Here is a 16,180-nt window from a genome sequence, read left to right on the forward strand (position 1 = left end):
CCCACCAGGATTAATGTATTTATTTATTGCACATTGCCAAGGTTTCCCCCCTTTCAACCCTTATTTTGAAGACCCAAACCGGATGTTACGATGATGTAATGGTGTGTGTGTGGTGTCTTGACCGGTTGTTCTCTCGCTGGGTGCAGAAAAAACCCGATCGCGAGTATCACAGCGCCGGCTGTGGGCAGTTGAAAAACCTTGTTTTGACCAGAAATTACATTCATTAAGTCGATGCGCGTGCATCTTAAAATGGCGCCGGCCAGTGTCTCACTTTACACTGGGATGCTAACGGGAGACCGCTATCGACTCGATCGTATCAAAACATGGATTAAAGAATATAAAGACATTTTTAATGTAGCCTACGGTCTTGGCAGGTGGCCAGACTAAAGCTTATCTACGGTTTCTACGGTTCTGGTGGGATTCGTGCCAAAAGTTGATTGCAGCTGTGGAGGGGGGGCAGCACAAATAATATGCGAGTAGGGCAACCAAATCGTCAGCGGGGGCCCTGCGTTGGATATTCAAAAGTAACGTGTCACAAATTAATTGACAGCCCCTCTAGTTCTAAGATTGGTGATCTCCATCTGTCCGTCAACCTCTTTGGTTCCAAACAATATATCTGAAAAACTACCGCAATATATCTCAAAGTCGCGAGACATGGCCAAAGCATTTCCGGGGGTCCCCAGCCAAAAACGTTGAACCCCTGCAAGCCTTTAAACGCAGAGTTCATAGACATCTCCTGACCACCCCTCACACTGACTGTGTGAGGGGCGCACGTGCGCACACAACATTATTCAAGTGAAATGCATAACGACAATATTGGGCTAATATAGGCTACCAATATGTGGGTAGCCTACAGGGATTAATGAATATAATTATAAGCATCTATACCAGGGCTGCCCACACTTTGTTTTAGCTACTTTCAAAACGACCAGCCCATATACCCACCAAATAAAACTATCATCCCATTGCTGAAAATAGTTACAAAATGTAATTGAGGAGCCTTTCATAGGCTACATACAGTGGTGTCCCGTTCGTCTGTACCAGGCTGACTTCTATAGGTTTTGAAAGGTACCTTTCATTTTTTTATTCTTTATTTACCCAGGGAAGTAGCTGAGCACAGGTGCTCATTTTCAGCAACGCCCTGCACATCGAAACACACACACACACACACACACACACACACACACACACACACACACACACACACACACACACACACACACACACACACACACAAAATGTCATGTCAAAGGTACCTCTGGACGCCACACCTCTGATGGGTGGGGTTTAGTCTTAAGGGGTGTGTTTCTTTCACCCACTGTGTAATACAGTAAATGGACGGTAGGTGGCAGTAGTACAGAGGCCAGAGAACTATAAGACAAACGCACATGGAATGGTAAATAGAGGGGGGAAATGGAAATGGTAGGGTTTTTATTTTTGGTATTTGACTTTGCTACTGAAGATTGTACGCAACAACAAGTATTGCATTGTGTGTTTGAGCTGACAGGCCCTTTTTGATGTCAATCAAGTCATCTCAGGTCATCTCAAGCGGCAGATGCAAAAATCGTTTTTTATATTAAAATTATATATATTTTTAGGGCCATGTCAAACTGCAAAGCCTTTGTGATCTATACTGGTAGATCCTGATCTACCTTTTGGGCACCGCTTAACGTCAGATCAGCGTTTTTGTCGGCCAGCGCCAAAAATGCTCCCCGGCAGCATAATCGGAGCAAATACCGGGCAGTGTGTATGAGCCATAACGTGTTGACTACACTACACTACACTAATAAGGACACATAATAATAACTAATAACCCATCCGTTACTACATGTGGAGTCAACTCCCGCAATTTCCTTCTTCCCATAGTGCGCGGCAACGTAACTCTAGGATGAGCGGCCGCGAAGCGGCCGCGAAATTCTAGTTGTTCACAATTGCATAAAAACAAAAAAGAAAAAAACCCTGTACTAGATAATTAAACGGTTCGCTTCATGTACAGTATGTTAGTATAAGTTTATAACTATGCCAACACATTGGTGCTGTGTGTGTGTGTGTGTGTGTGTGTGTGTGTGTGTGTGTGTGTGCGTGTGCGTGTGCGTGTTTAAGTGTTTGTAAAGGTCAAATGGATTTGTAGGTCTGTCAGTAAACCAATAATCCATTTATCATAGCGGACACAGGTGCCTATTTAAATAAGTGGATATACTGTACCTAATTAATGTGTGTACGTGGGTTCAAGTATGTGTGGATAGGTTGTATGTGCGCAATAGTTAAAAGGTCATATGTGATTAGTTGAGAGGGCTTTGGTTTCTTTATACTGTATTAATCCACTTCACACTGCAGGGCACACAGAGGAATTGTGTGTGTGTGTGCGTGTGTGCGTGTGTGTGCGTGCGTGTGCGTGTGCACGCATTTTGCTGTTGAACACAAGGGCTGAATTGAAACTTGCTTTGTAATACTGATGGTGAATTGTCAGCTAGGGGTCCCAGACCCCTGTAGAAGACATTCATTATACACTAGCATCTACTGTCCATATGAGCAGAGATAATTAAATAAATGACAATAATATGTTTAATTTAGTTTATTTAGCGCAACAACGGGGGCGTCTATTCTCCAGACGGCTCAGTTTGAGTGATAACATAAAATTTCAATTTCTTTTGTGTTTGTGCGGCTCCCATATGTATGTGTTTTCTCTCCACACAAATAACCGATTTTGAACAATCAGGCTTTCATATCATATAGGTGCTTTAATGGAAATTGCTCTCAGGAACAGCTCAACTGATTTTGTCCTCATCGTGATGTCATCAATGTCACCCTACTTTGTATAATTCCTCCTATTCTTCAGTCTTCAGTTCCAAATTTGCATTTCCACTTTGTTTACAATGTCTGCCATTGTTGATTTTCCAATCTGGCATGGAATGGAAACAAGCCTGGTTTTATCTAGTATCAGTATTATAATGACTAAAATATTAAATTATCTGCATATCAGCACCCCCACCACCTCAGGACATTGTGGTACTGCAGCTAAAACTGCTTTCAAAGTCCAGAAAGACCAGTGGTGATGGAGGCTCAAACCATTAGAAATAACTTTGAGGGACATAGACAATATGATATTAAATATTAAAAGCAGTTTTAAAATGCATGTTATTTGCGCTTTAAAGTTTTCCTTATTAGTAGATATTTATATAAACTTTATATAAACTAGTTCTTCAAACTATTAACTAGTTAATAACTACTAAAATCAAATCAAATCAAATCAAATTTTATTTATAGAGCACATTTTCAAAGACCAGGAGGCCAACCAAAGTGCTGTACAGGAAAAATGACACAAGTGACATAGTAAAACAAAATCAAAGCAACACAAAAGTACACAGGTTAATTAGGTCAAACATTGAAAGCCAGGGAGAAGAAATGGGTTTTGAGTAAGGACTTAAATGTCTCTAAGGAGGGAGCAGACTTAATATGAAGGGGCAGACAGTTCCAGAGTTTGGGGCCGGCCACCGAAAAGGCACGGTCACCTCTGGACCTGTAATTGGAATTGGGCACAGTCAGGAGCCGCTGGTCAGCTGACCTCAGGGCCCTGGATGGGGTGTAAGGGACCATGAGTGCCGATAAATACAGGGGGGCCAAACCGTTTAGGGATTTAAAAACAAATAATAGAATCTTAAAATCAATTCTAAATTTAACGGGAAGCCAGTGGAGGGAGGCAAGAACCGGAGTGATATGATCACGCCTCCTCGTGCCAGTGAGTAGGCGCGCGGCGGCATTTTGGACAAGCTGCAGACGTCTGAGAGTGGACTGGTCCATGCCTACATATAGCGCATTGCAATAATCGAGCCGCGATGAGATAAAGGCGTGGATAACTCTCTGAAGGTCAGGTTGGGAAAGGTAGCCCTTGGTCCACTAATTCAAATTCTACTAAATTGTAACGGCAAGCAATAATGCAAGTCTGAAGAGGTGGGTGTTGAGGGTGGTTTTAAATGAGGAGAGAATGGGCAGCTTTGATGTTCACGTTGTGTTTTATTGTTACAGCTTGTGTACAGTACATAAGGTTTGGTTTCCTTCAGACAATGCAGCAGCATAGATAACAGAATAATGATAAACGTAAAAAGCTTTAAAGAAAAGAGTGCAAAATATCAAGGTAAGCATCGAAGCTGTCCAGAACACCCATATATGTATAGTTACTCTCTGCCCCACATTGTTGCTCTCTCTACTTGCTGAGGTGAGTTTCAGACTTGTAACTGTATGAAGATTTGCTCTCACACACACACTCTCTGTCTCTCTGTCTCTCTGTCTCTCTGTCTCTCTCTGTCTCTCTCTCTCTCTCTCTCTCTCTCTCTCTCTCTCTCTTTGTCTTTCCACAGAGGCTAACGTCCACTCAGCAGTGTCTAAAGGCTACGTCCCTGGTTTGTTGCGACTTTACGAGGACTGGAGCAGTAAGGACACTGAACACGTTGCCATCGTGATCCGCTGTGCATTGCTGCGCTGCCTCCACGAGGTGACCAACAGCACTGCAGGCAGACACGCTCTGGTGGCCCATGGAGGGATAGGCCTTCTGTATGAAGTTACACAGGTAGACATGGCAGCCTTTTCATTCCCTCTCTATTTTATTCACCCCTTTTTCTCCCCAAGCAATGTGACCAGTCATTGTCAGTGTTGCCAGATTTAGCAAGAGAAACAAGCGGCCAGATATTTACGAACTGACTGGGATTGTATTGAATTGTATTGTATTGAAGTGGTGATATTGAAAGGTGATTTTAGTAGTGTAGTATCTTTGCAGTCTTTTAAAGGGACATTTCACCGCTGGAAGAAACTCCAGTCACTCAATGTGAATAGCATTTGTAGTACATTACAGTTGCACAATTTGAAAATTTCACTCTATGGCTTGACTGGATTGCTTGATTACTACAATGACCATAATTCTTTGCTGTCTGTCTGTCTGTCTGTCTGTCTGTCTGTCTGTTGTACGATTTGTCACACACGTTAATAAATTTGACCCATCTCTTGAAGCAGTGAGCCGAGTTGCAGCCGTGCCGCGCTCGGGAATCATTTGATTAGTTGATTTGACCCCCCCAATCCAACCCGTTGATGCTGAGTGTCAATTAATTTGAAATTAAAATAACTATATAGACCCCTCCCTTTTTAGGCACAAGATGGAGGTCCCAGAAAACAGGAAACACCTGGAGGGTCAGTTCTAAAACAAGTCCCAATAGTTTTTGAGCAGAAATAACTGTGTAGCTTGTACATGCCAGGTAGCTACTGTACAGTATGTGACCTGGAGCTTGACGTCAAGAGTGCTGTAGTAAGCTTCTCTAGGCAGCGTTGAAAGGCTTTCCGCTCCCTGGGCCTCCCTGTGTTACTGCAGAGCACGCTGCAGTAATGCAGATAGGGTGCCACCATCTTTGGGACATCATGGTTTCACGCTTGTTGTTGTTGCATCACTCAAGGAGCACAGGAGCTGGCTGCCGGCACCTTGGTGGTTATATACGCTCACGTAGCCACATATTCACTGGCACAGAGCGAGGTGATGAAAGTAGAGTTGGATATTGGAGTCAGGCTGCCTGGAGTCGTCCAGCTCTCAAAGTTTAAAAAGAGCGAAAGTGCTTACTGCATCCCATGCACCCTGAGAGCAGTAAACACCCCTCTGATCCTGTTCATTTAATATAATTACTTTGTTGTATTTTTGGCCCTACACTTCTACTATCTACAAGCTACAAGCTCAGCATTGTGAGTAAATTGGATATACAGCGCTATTTTCTTTTGCCGAATGTTGGCCTATTTTTGCATAATGTTCTATCGTTATGATATGCCCAGAACAGGGCTGCTGTGGTTGGTGTTCTTTACTGAGAAGAGTGCTGATGGTATGGTGGTATGGTGCTATCTAAGTCTACATAAAGTGCTTATTTAAGGGCAAGTGCTACGGGCCATGATGGAGTCTGAAAACGTGGGTTTTCAGACTACGGCAGAAGTTAGGGAGTGAGGCCGCAGTTCTGATTGTCATTCCAAAGTTTTGGAGCCAGAAGGGAGAAGAGTTTGGTACTTGTGGAGCGTCCAGTCTGAAGGTTGCGGCTGTGTTCTAGTGATAGAACCATTGATATGGTTATTGGCAGCTCGAATTAATAATTTATCAGACTGCCTCATACTGTATATTCTCCAGTTGGAGTTTTCAGTGGTTTAAAATAGAGGATTAACACTCTTCCTCAACCTGTAAAGGCCCCTACACACTCTAGGAGTTTTTAAGTTGTCGGCGAGTCATCAGATCGTTATGTATTTCACACAGGAGTCTTTTTTTTTAATCGTCTGTCATTATATCGTTGTGGCTTTCACACTAAACGATTGGTCGCAGACTAGGCATCACACACTGCAAGAGTTCACCAAGATGCGATCCAGACCCGATATAGGCTACACATCATTTGTTTTTTATTCCAATACATTTTGACATCTCACGCACATGCAGGATGCCGTGATACAATATCAACCCTGCTAGATATTCAGAAACGGTCGGGAAGGCGTCGGCGAGCACTTTTATCGGCGCTATAGCTTCTCGCAGAGCCTTTCACACACAGCGAGCAAAACCTCAGCGTTCAAAGCCCGATCTTGCGTCAGATCGCAAGTTTTGCCGGCGAGCGACAAAAATTGGCCCTGACAGCATAATCGGAGCAAATATCGCGCAGTGTGTACGAGCCATAAGTGATTCTAGGACTTCCAAAGAAGAGTACACACCTGGAGATAACGTGGTCTAAACTAATCCAACCCTGTCCTAATGTTATGGGATTTATAAAAACTAGACCTGTACCGTCAGGCACCAGCCTACTAAACTAGACCTGTACCGTCAGGCACCAGCCTACTAAACTAGACCTGTACTGTCAGGCACCAGCCTACTAAACTAGACCTGTACCGTCAGGCACCAGCCTACTAAACTAGACCTGTACCGTCAGACACCAGCCTACTAAACTAAACCTGTACCGCCAGGCACCAGCCTACTAAACTAGACCTGTACTGTCAGGCACCAGCCTACTAAACTAGACCTGTACCGTCAGGCACCAGCCTACTAAACTAGACCTGTACCGTCAGGCACCAGCCTACTAAACTAGACCTGTACCGCCAGGCACCAGCCTACTAAACTAGACCTGTACCGTCAGGCACCAGCCTACTAAACTAGACCTGTACCGTCAGGCACCAGCCTACTAAACTAGACCTGTACCGTCAGGCACCAGCCTACTAAACTAGACCTGTACTGTCAGGCACCAGCCTACTAAACTAGACCTGTACCGTCAGGCACCAGCCTACTAAACTAGACCTGTACTGTCAGGCACCAGCCTACTAAACTAGACCTGTACCGTCAGGCACCAGCCTACTAAACTAGACCTGTACCGTCAGGCACCAGCCTACTAAACTAGACCTGTACCGTTAGGCACCAGTCTACTAAACTAGACCTGTACCGTCAGGCACCAGCCTACTAAACTAGACCTGTACCGTCAGGCACCAGCCTACTCGGGAATGATGCAAGTTGAGAACGAATGCAATACCCATTTTACCCGTCGGAGTACCTGCTATACCTGTCTGTGACTTTTGGCCCATATGGAGAACTGTGTACTTGTCTGTCTGCCTGTGTCCCTTCTTTGACCATATACGGAGATGTCTATATCTGTCTGTCCTCGTTCCTCTTGTGCGCATATATGGAGTTCCCTGATGTTCTCACTTATATGGCTATTTATGGGCATACCCATGTATGGGCATAGGAGGGGGGACTGGCAGTGGTAAATCTGTGGCTAATTTGTGCAAACTGACTCTGGACAGTGCACTGGCAAGGTGTTGGGAATTGGACATTTGCCAAATCAAGCTTAGTCTGGGTTTGCTATGGCAATCAATTGGCTCATTGGGCCATAGTTATTGGTAGTTGTGGGTTGCATTTCTAAAGCGTAGTTGCTTAATTTGGGCTAATACAAGTGGTTCTCAAACATCTTCATATCAAGGACCCCACAGTATTTGTCCACATACCCCCAGGGACACCCATAAGATGTGTGTTGTTAAAATGTTTCAAAAGCATTCAAAAATTTGAAAGATTGTATCTACAAGCTCTACAAGCTCGCAACTTGTTGCATCGTGACTTTTATTTTATTTTATATATAACAAAAAAAGTGGTAAAACATAGCCTAGTAGTTGCTTGTTTTGGAGTTGTTTTCATAGACCTATTATATTGCACAACAGGAGTCCTAGTATATAGGGGATAGGTTCAGGTTCAGGTTCAGGTTTATTTGTCATGTGCATAGATACAGAGTATAAATACAATTAAATTTGTTTTGCTCAGAGCACTCTCAGTCTTACATACACAGGACATAAACAGCATCTATAGTGCAAGAAAAAACAAAAAAACAGAAAAAGAAAAGTGCAAGTGAAGTGACAAAAAGTGCATTACAGTTCAAGGTCAGCTGTTCAGCAGCCTGACTGCCTGGGGGTAAAAACTGTTACTGAGACGGGTGGTACGAGATTTGATGCTCTGGTAGCGCTTTTTGGAAGGGAGTAGTTTGAACAGGGTATTTGCGGGGTGGCTGGTGTCTTCCATGATGTTGTGGGCTTTTTTCATACAGCGAGTGGTGTAGATGTTATGGAGACTGGGTAATTCTGTGCTGCCGATGATTTTAGCTGCTGTTTTAACGGTCCTCTGCAACCTATTGCAGTCCTGAGCGGTCGTGTTACCGTACCATACTGTGATACAGCCAGTTAAGACACTTTCAATTATACAGCGATAATAGTTCACTAGTCCTTTTGTACTTAAGCCAAAATTTTTAAGGCGCCTCAGAAAGTACAGTCGCTGCTGTGCCTTCTTGAGGATGTTGTTGAGTGACCATGTGAATGTGTCTGTGATGTGTATGCCCAGGAATTTAAAGTTATCAACTATGTCGACAGATGACCCTTTGATGGAAATGGGGGTGTGGATACCTTTGGACTTCCTAAAGTCTACAATGATTTATTTGGTCTTATTGGTGTTAAGTGAGAGGTTGTTGTTATCGCACCTATCTCCCTCCTATAGTCCCTCTCATCACCGTCGGTTATTAGTCCGATCACTGTGGTATCATCCGCAAATGTAATTATGATGTTATTCTCATATCTAGCGACACAATCAAACGTAAACAAGCTGTACAACAGAGGACTGAGGCAGCAGCCTTGGGGCGCACCGGTTCTGGTGCATGGTTAGGGGATATTGTACTATTTCACTTTTTTAGAGTTCAGTAGTCTGATGATGCCCTGGGAAAAGAAACTCTTGCTGAATCTGGTAAGGTTGCATGTTCTGCTCCCCATGCTGCGGTACCTTTTGCCAAGGGCAGCAAAGTGAACAGTCCATGATGTGCGTGGGTAGGCTGCAGTCATGATTATTATAATCGTTTTAACCTTTTTTTAACCAGTAAAAGCCACATTGAGAATGAAGTCTCATCTCATGATGTTATTGGCCATAGTCCGGTGTCCGTCTGACATCTCTGATGACGTTTACATGTTTCATTCGTGCCAATTGTTTGTTTGCAGACCTGTCTGTTCACCAAGGGCCTGGAGTCTTTAGTGGATCCCTCTGTCCAGCTGATGAGGAAGTGCTATCCTAAAAGCCCTCTGCCTCTGAAGTCTGACCTCTCCGTTTACTGCTTGGAGCTTCCCCGGCAGCCAGGATCCATCCCTGTCCCGGAACCAGGTGCGTGCTGCTGTTATACTGTACGTCTCCATTTCCCTTCGGGAATTAATATAGTATATCTCGTCTCATCTCATTAACGTCTAGTACGCAGGTACGGTGTTGACCAGTGTTGATTTTGAGAGGATTTTTTTTTCTTTTCGTTTTTTTTCTAAATTTTTATCCCACGATTTTGTAACCCAGTTTTCTTTTCACCCAGTGCCAATTATCTAATGTAATCCTGGGCGCTACACTTCCTCTGCCAACCTGGGGGGGCAGCGGACTGACCTCATGCCTCCTTCTATGCATGAGGAGTCCAAGCTGCTTCTTTTCACCTGACAGAGGGGAATTTCCCCGGCCGGACGTAGCGAGTGGAAGGGACACGTTATTCCGACCAGTTCCTTTCCCCTCCATCAGGCACCCCGGCTGGCCAGGGGGAGGTAGTTTTAGAGACCAGGATTACGGCATGTTTTTGTCAGGGTATCTACCCTAGGGGACACGGGGAGAACATGCAAACTCCACACAGAAAGGCCCTATCGCCAACCCCCGCCTCGGGTATGGGCACTGATGACGCGGAGGAGGGAGCACGCCGCCAGTGCCCACAGCGTCCCCAGCGGGAATCGAACCCAGGACCTTCTAGCTGTGAGGCAACAGCACTACCAACTGTGCCACCGTGCCCCCCTACTAAAAGTCTATTGAGTCTATTGAAGAAAAACTAGGGGGACGCTCTTATCATCGTACATCATCATACATCATCTCATTCCGGTCATTCAGAATTCGCCTCCTCACCACAACACTCAAAGCTTTCCATTCATTGTCAATGGCATGGCATTTTAATGTTTGTGTTCGGGAAAACACTATACTGGCCTTTCATTATCAAAGGCATTCAATGTTTGTGTTTGGACAATGTTTGTGTTTACACAAACCCTCAAAGCTGGACATAGGAGCGGCTAGCGCCCCTAAAAAAATTAAATTGAAGAGAAAAAAATATTTTGGCAGACCGTGATGGTGTCATAATGCCCAATTTATACACTTGGTTGTATGCTGAATGTAGCCAATCTACAAGCTGTGAGCTTGTAGATCTGCTATTTTCATATTGCTACTGTATCTGCTCTTTTCTGTTTGGTAGCACCTGAGTGCAACCAAACAATCCAATCCACTGTATTTATAAAACACATTTAAAACAACAGTGTTGAACCAAAGTGCTCAGTAACTAGAGATGTCTCGATACTGTATCGATATTGGAAGAGTATCGGTATCTGACCTCATTTGTCATATCGGGTCATATCGTTATCGGCGAATATGCCAGTCTAACCATTGATCCGACACAGGGGTAAGGGGTTGACACTATGGCAGGTAAATAAAATGTTGGGGCATGTGGAGTTTGCTTTCAAGTGCACATTTGAGTGAGTATAAATACAACACGAGATATATAACACGAGATCACAACAATGGTATCGGTATTCGGTATCGGCTAACACATCGGGACATCCCTATATCAGTAACCAAATATTTTTTTTACCAAGAACAAAACATGTCAATAATACACCATAAACAGGGTAACAAAGACAAACTTCCTAGTGGAAACAGCAACTCTTAGTCAGAATGTCTGAATGGAGTACAAGTGAGTTTTCAAACGTGATTTAAACATAGGCAAGGTTTTGGAAGCTCTAACATGAGGTGGAAGATCGTTCCACTGTGTGGGCGCTACAGGACTTCAGTTTTGTTTTAGGGACCTTAAAGTAGCTATAAGCAATAATATGTCAAACTTTTAATGACCTTTTCTCTTTTTCTTTCTTTTTTTTTATTCAGCCAGAAATGAGTAAAACACTCCCCAAAAGTATTTAGTCTCTGTGACACATCTAGAGGCCACAATCTGCATTCAAAGATGTTGACGTTGTGGTGCATGCATTCAAATGATGCCCTACACACGTGCTGTACACACGCACGCACACCCGCACGCACACCCGCACGCACACCCGCATGCACACCCGCACGCACACCCGCATGCACACCCGCACGCACACCCGCACGCACACCCGCACGGACCCCCGCACGGACCCCCGCACGCACCCCCGTATGCACGCACACCCGCACGGACCCCCGCACGCACACACCCCCGCACGCACACCCGCACACACCCCCCCACGCACACCCGCACACACCCCCTCACGCACACCCGCACACACCCCCGCACGCACACCCGCACACACCCCCCCACGCACACCCGCACACACCCCCGCACGCACACCCGCACACACCCCCGCACGCACACCCGCACACACCCCCCCACGCACACCCGCACACACCCCCGCACGCACACCCGCACACACCCCCGCACGGACCCCCGCATGCACACCCGCACGCACACCCGCACACACCCCCGCACGCACACCCGCACGGACCCCCGCATGCACACCCGCACGCACACCCGCACACACCCCCGCACGCACACCCGCACACACCCCCGCACGCACACCCGCACACACCCCCGCACGCACACAGTCTGAAGCATGCATGACTTGGTAAAGTGATGAAGGTTGAGAGAGCCTGGGGTGTCAGTTCGTTGACCAGTAAAGTTGTTTATCATCTAATGAGCCTGGGTTCAGCAGCAAGGAAATACATTATTCAGTGTGGATCCTAGGCTATTAAAAAGAAAGGGGGACAACAAGAAGATCTGGAGAAAGGGGAAGAGATTCAGTACAGGGAAAAAGCAGAATTTAGTTGAATCCCTGCATGATCTCATGACTACCTTAAACAACTTCTTTCTTTCTTTCTTTCTTTTTATTCATCCCTTCTTCCCTTGTACCTGCTGCCCTTCCTGCCGTCCATCCTCCCACACACAGCGTACTACTGTAGTATAGGGGTAAAACTCTCCTCAGTGATCAAACACAATAATAGCTGCAGTTCAACCTGTGCGTGCGTGCATGCGTTATATGTATCATTTCAACATGCTCTTCTCCTGCTCTTGTAGGTCCTACAACATCAGGAGAAGAGCATGTTGAAATTATACTATAACACTATAACCTAACACTTTCCGGGCGACTCCTCTGTGTATCACCAGAGAGGGGCTCAAGTACCACCACTGGTACTAGTACCAGTGGTTGGGAACCTCTGTTGTAGGAGATCTGCACCTATTGCAGCCCCTCCTCTGAGAGAGTAGACTATCTATACATTAAATACGGGAGGCTCGATCCATCCTGACCTTCACTTCCTGACTCACAGGCACTCACAGGGCTTATCTATGATTACCTTGCAACTGAGAGAGGGAGAGAGAGAGGGAGAGAGGGAGAGGGAGAGGGAGATGGGGAGCGGACGTGATTGAGTGACGTGAATAGGTAATATGCCAAAAGAAACATGTTGAATTGTAAACAGGAAATCGACTTGGGGTCGAGAATGAAGTAAATCACAAGACGGAGAGTTTAAAGAGAACATAATGTTCACATAAACAGTGAATCGGAAACGTTGTCCATAAATATCCGAGAGAATTAATGTGATTATCATTTGATCAATGTGAATGGCACTTACTGAATGAGGCTGCACATGTTGATTCAACATCATTGAATTAGCTTTATTTATCTGCTGCTTTGTCACACCAGTGGTTGTCAGTGTGGGATCCGAGGGACCCCAGGGGTCCTTGAGGGCATTACAGTTTGTAACTGAGATCAGATCTCCTTATCTTTTCATGGCAAGAATGCCCAAATTAACCCCCACAAGTATGTTTCCAAAGAAGGAATGCAAAAGCTTCGCAAAATAAATTTAAAAAAAATAGCCGATGTACATGCTGTGAGCTTGTACATATTCTATGTTTTATATAGCCAACGTATAAATGGACAAAGTACAGTGAAAATGATTGTGATGCTATTAAAGTTCTATATTAACTGCTTTTACCCCAATGTCCTATATGCATTGGCTATTTGAAGATGGCATAGGATCTACAAGCTCACAACACATTGAGAGAACCATGTGGTCTATATAGAGTCAGGTTAGCAGGTAGGCCTACAATGTGTTGATGGTTGGTCTTCTTCTCTAGAGCTGAACAGTGAGGAAGACAGTGAGGAGGAGGACGACGATGAAGAAGACGACAGCAATGCGAGTGAGGCCGACAGCAAAGACTATGTGAGTAGTGTGTGTGTGTGTGTGTGTGTGTGTGTGTGTGTGTGTGTGTGTGTGTGTGTGTGTGTGTGTGTGTGTGTGTGTGTACACGTGTGTGCGTGTGTGTGGTTCGTCAAAGGCAATGTGCATATCTAACAGTCCCTCCCACCATCCTTATCTCCAGGACGATGACTTGGAGACGGACGTGGACAAACTTCGGACTCGTCCGGCACCGGACAGACCCCCAGAACTGCTGGCCCAGTACAGCCGCCTGCGTCCAGAACTCACATATGAATTCCAGGTGTGTTGATTAAGTCGACTAAAACTATGACAAAATATGTCCGTTGACTAGCTGTTTTCACTGAAAACTAAATAAAAGTTATAATGACAAAAACTATGACTAAATATACTGACAAAAAAAACAACTACTGTAAGACAAGTCATGTGTGCGCGTGGCTGTCACAGACCTAAAAGCGGCCATATCTGCGCGGCACCCCAAGCTGTTATTTTGAAAGAAATCGCTGATTGTGTTAATGTGTGATTTTGAGTTTGTGTCAGTGAAAAAAATACTCTGATTTGTTACTAGTAAAAGTATCAATGCTGCAATACACTGACACGAAACAAGACAGGAACGCCCAAAAACGTCACAGCCGGTTTTTTAACAAGACAGGAACGCCCAAAAACATCACATCCGGTGTTTTACCCCGGGCAGAATTTTCTATGGCTGCCAATGCAACTTTTTCCAATCCTTAATCACATACGGCAAACACCTATGCCGATAATATCTAACTTGCGGAGGTAACGTGCCTTGTCCGCGGGCAACAGATCTTTCAACGTATGGCATTGCAAATACGTTAGATAATCGCTACTCTGCGCAATATTGTTTTGAAAATGCCGCAAATTGCATTGCAGTGAACGAGAGCAAATCACAAATCACAAATCTTACCCCGGGGGGTGGGCGGAGCCGCGGAGTCGCAGCTGACGCCCCTCCCTCCGCTCTGATGACGCGTTGTTATGTCAATGTATGTAGAAAATTGAAAATGGTAAAAGTCTGGAATTAAAAAAGTACAAAAGTATACATTTGTTATCAAAATGTACTTAAAGTACCAAAAGTAGAAAGTACTCATTATGCACAATGTCCCATTACACAAGTTTATAAAAGTTATTTTGAAAATGTCAGATCTACAAGCTTACAATGTGCAGCATCGCAAGCTTGTGGGTAATTTAAAAATCTACAAAGTAACTAATACAGTAACTAAAAGTTTTCAAATAATTGGAGTAAAAGTATGAAAGTTGCTTCTGAGTAGAAACAAAAGTACTGAGAATTAGAAATACTCCAGTAAAGTAACAAATAAATGTAACAAACAAACTCAAAACAGTACAGTACCTGAGTAAATGTACTGCGTGTGTGTGTGCACTGTGCGTGCATGTGTGCGTTTCAGACATCCGTCAGAGCTGTTTGCATGTTATCTGTGTCCAAAGTATACACTGTATGAAATCCAGCCTGTGTAGTCCATGACAGAAACAGGTGGGGATGTTTGGATTTTAAGAAGCTAGTCGTTTATCCTATAGTGCGCCTTGCACAAGTAGGCCTAAATCCTTTAGACCCGTTATTGACCTTATACCAACCTTGAAACATGCCTTAGTTTATCTAAGCGATCATCTCACTCAAGAAGCGCTTATGGGTGGCGCCATTTCCATGGCGTAAACACAGGATAATTCCATCTACTCACGAAACAATATTAAATTGGGTCGTGCACCTGTCTGTCACAGTGTGGCTGCAGGTTCCGCCACAAGACCTTAAAAGCAGCCCACCACTGGAAGATGTCATTCCTGCTTTTCTTCTGTGTGTGAAGACAGATTCTTCTTTCTAAGACTACCACTCCGTTGAAACCTTTTATTCCCCCTGGACGAGTGCTCTCACTTGTACCCTGGAATTCACTGTGAAAACCCGGTGGTCTTATCCTCACGAACACAGAAACAAAACGACTAGTAAGTTCAATTACTTAAGACTTTTTAGCAAAGCAGAGAGGCCGTCTTGAACATAGCCGTGCTAACGCTAGCAAACAATTAGCCTAGCCTAGCCTAACTAGTGTCAGAAGACCATTCATTAGCCCCGAAGCAAGCCTACAAGCTTCTACTTCGCTTGGCCCTTAGAAGAAGATCCAGCCTGCGATAAACCATGTTCCTCTTGCGGTGAGTGACGGTCTCCGGGGATTGCACACTCGCCCTGAGATGGTGGTTGGACAGACGGGTCCTGACGGAGGGAGCTCCTCTGGATCTACCACTGGTCAGGAAAGTCGTCACCATGCGAGCCTGAGTGGGTGGGGCCCCACCCACGAAGGCAGGTCAGCCAGAGGGACATGAGATGGAACCTTGCGGTCCGCTCATATCAATTATCTGGAACCCCTAGCGGTCTTCTTTGCGTTG

General features: G+C 44.9%; 1 protein-coding gene across 3 annotated transcripts in view; it reads left to right on the plus strand.

The window, feature by feature from the left end:
* The window catches only part of agbl1 (AGBL carboxypeptidase 1), a 200,457-nt gene that overhangs the window by 59,801 nt on the left and 124,476 nt on the right, over positions 1–16,180 (plus strand). For all 3 annotated transcript variants that reach the window (XM_083762454.1, XM_083762455.1, XM_083762456.1), the window contains exons 8-11: positions 4,359–4,567; positions 9,520–9,679; positions 13,689–13,774; positions 13,935–14,051. In XM_083762454.1, coding sequence (XP_083618580.1) covers positions 4,359–4,567; positions 9,520–9,679; positions 13,689–13,774; positions 13,935–14,051 — 572 coding nt within the window. The remainder of the gene's footprint in view (positions 1–4,358; positions 4,568–9,519; positions 9,680–13,688; positions 13,775–13,934; positions 14,052–16,180) is intronic.

This window comes from Protomyctophum parallelum (assembly GCF_964188405.1).
Source record: "Protomyctophum parallelum genome assembly, chromosome: 4".
Lineage (NCBI taxonomy): Eukaryota > Metazoa > Chordata > Actinopteri > Myctophiformes > Myctophidae > Protomyctophum > Protomyctophum parallelum.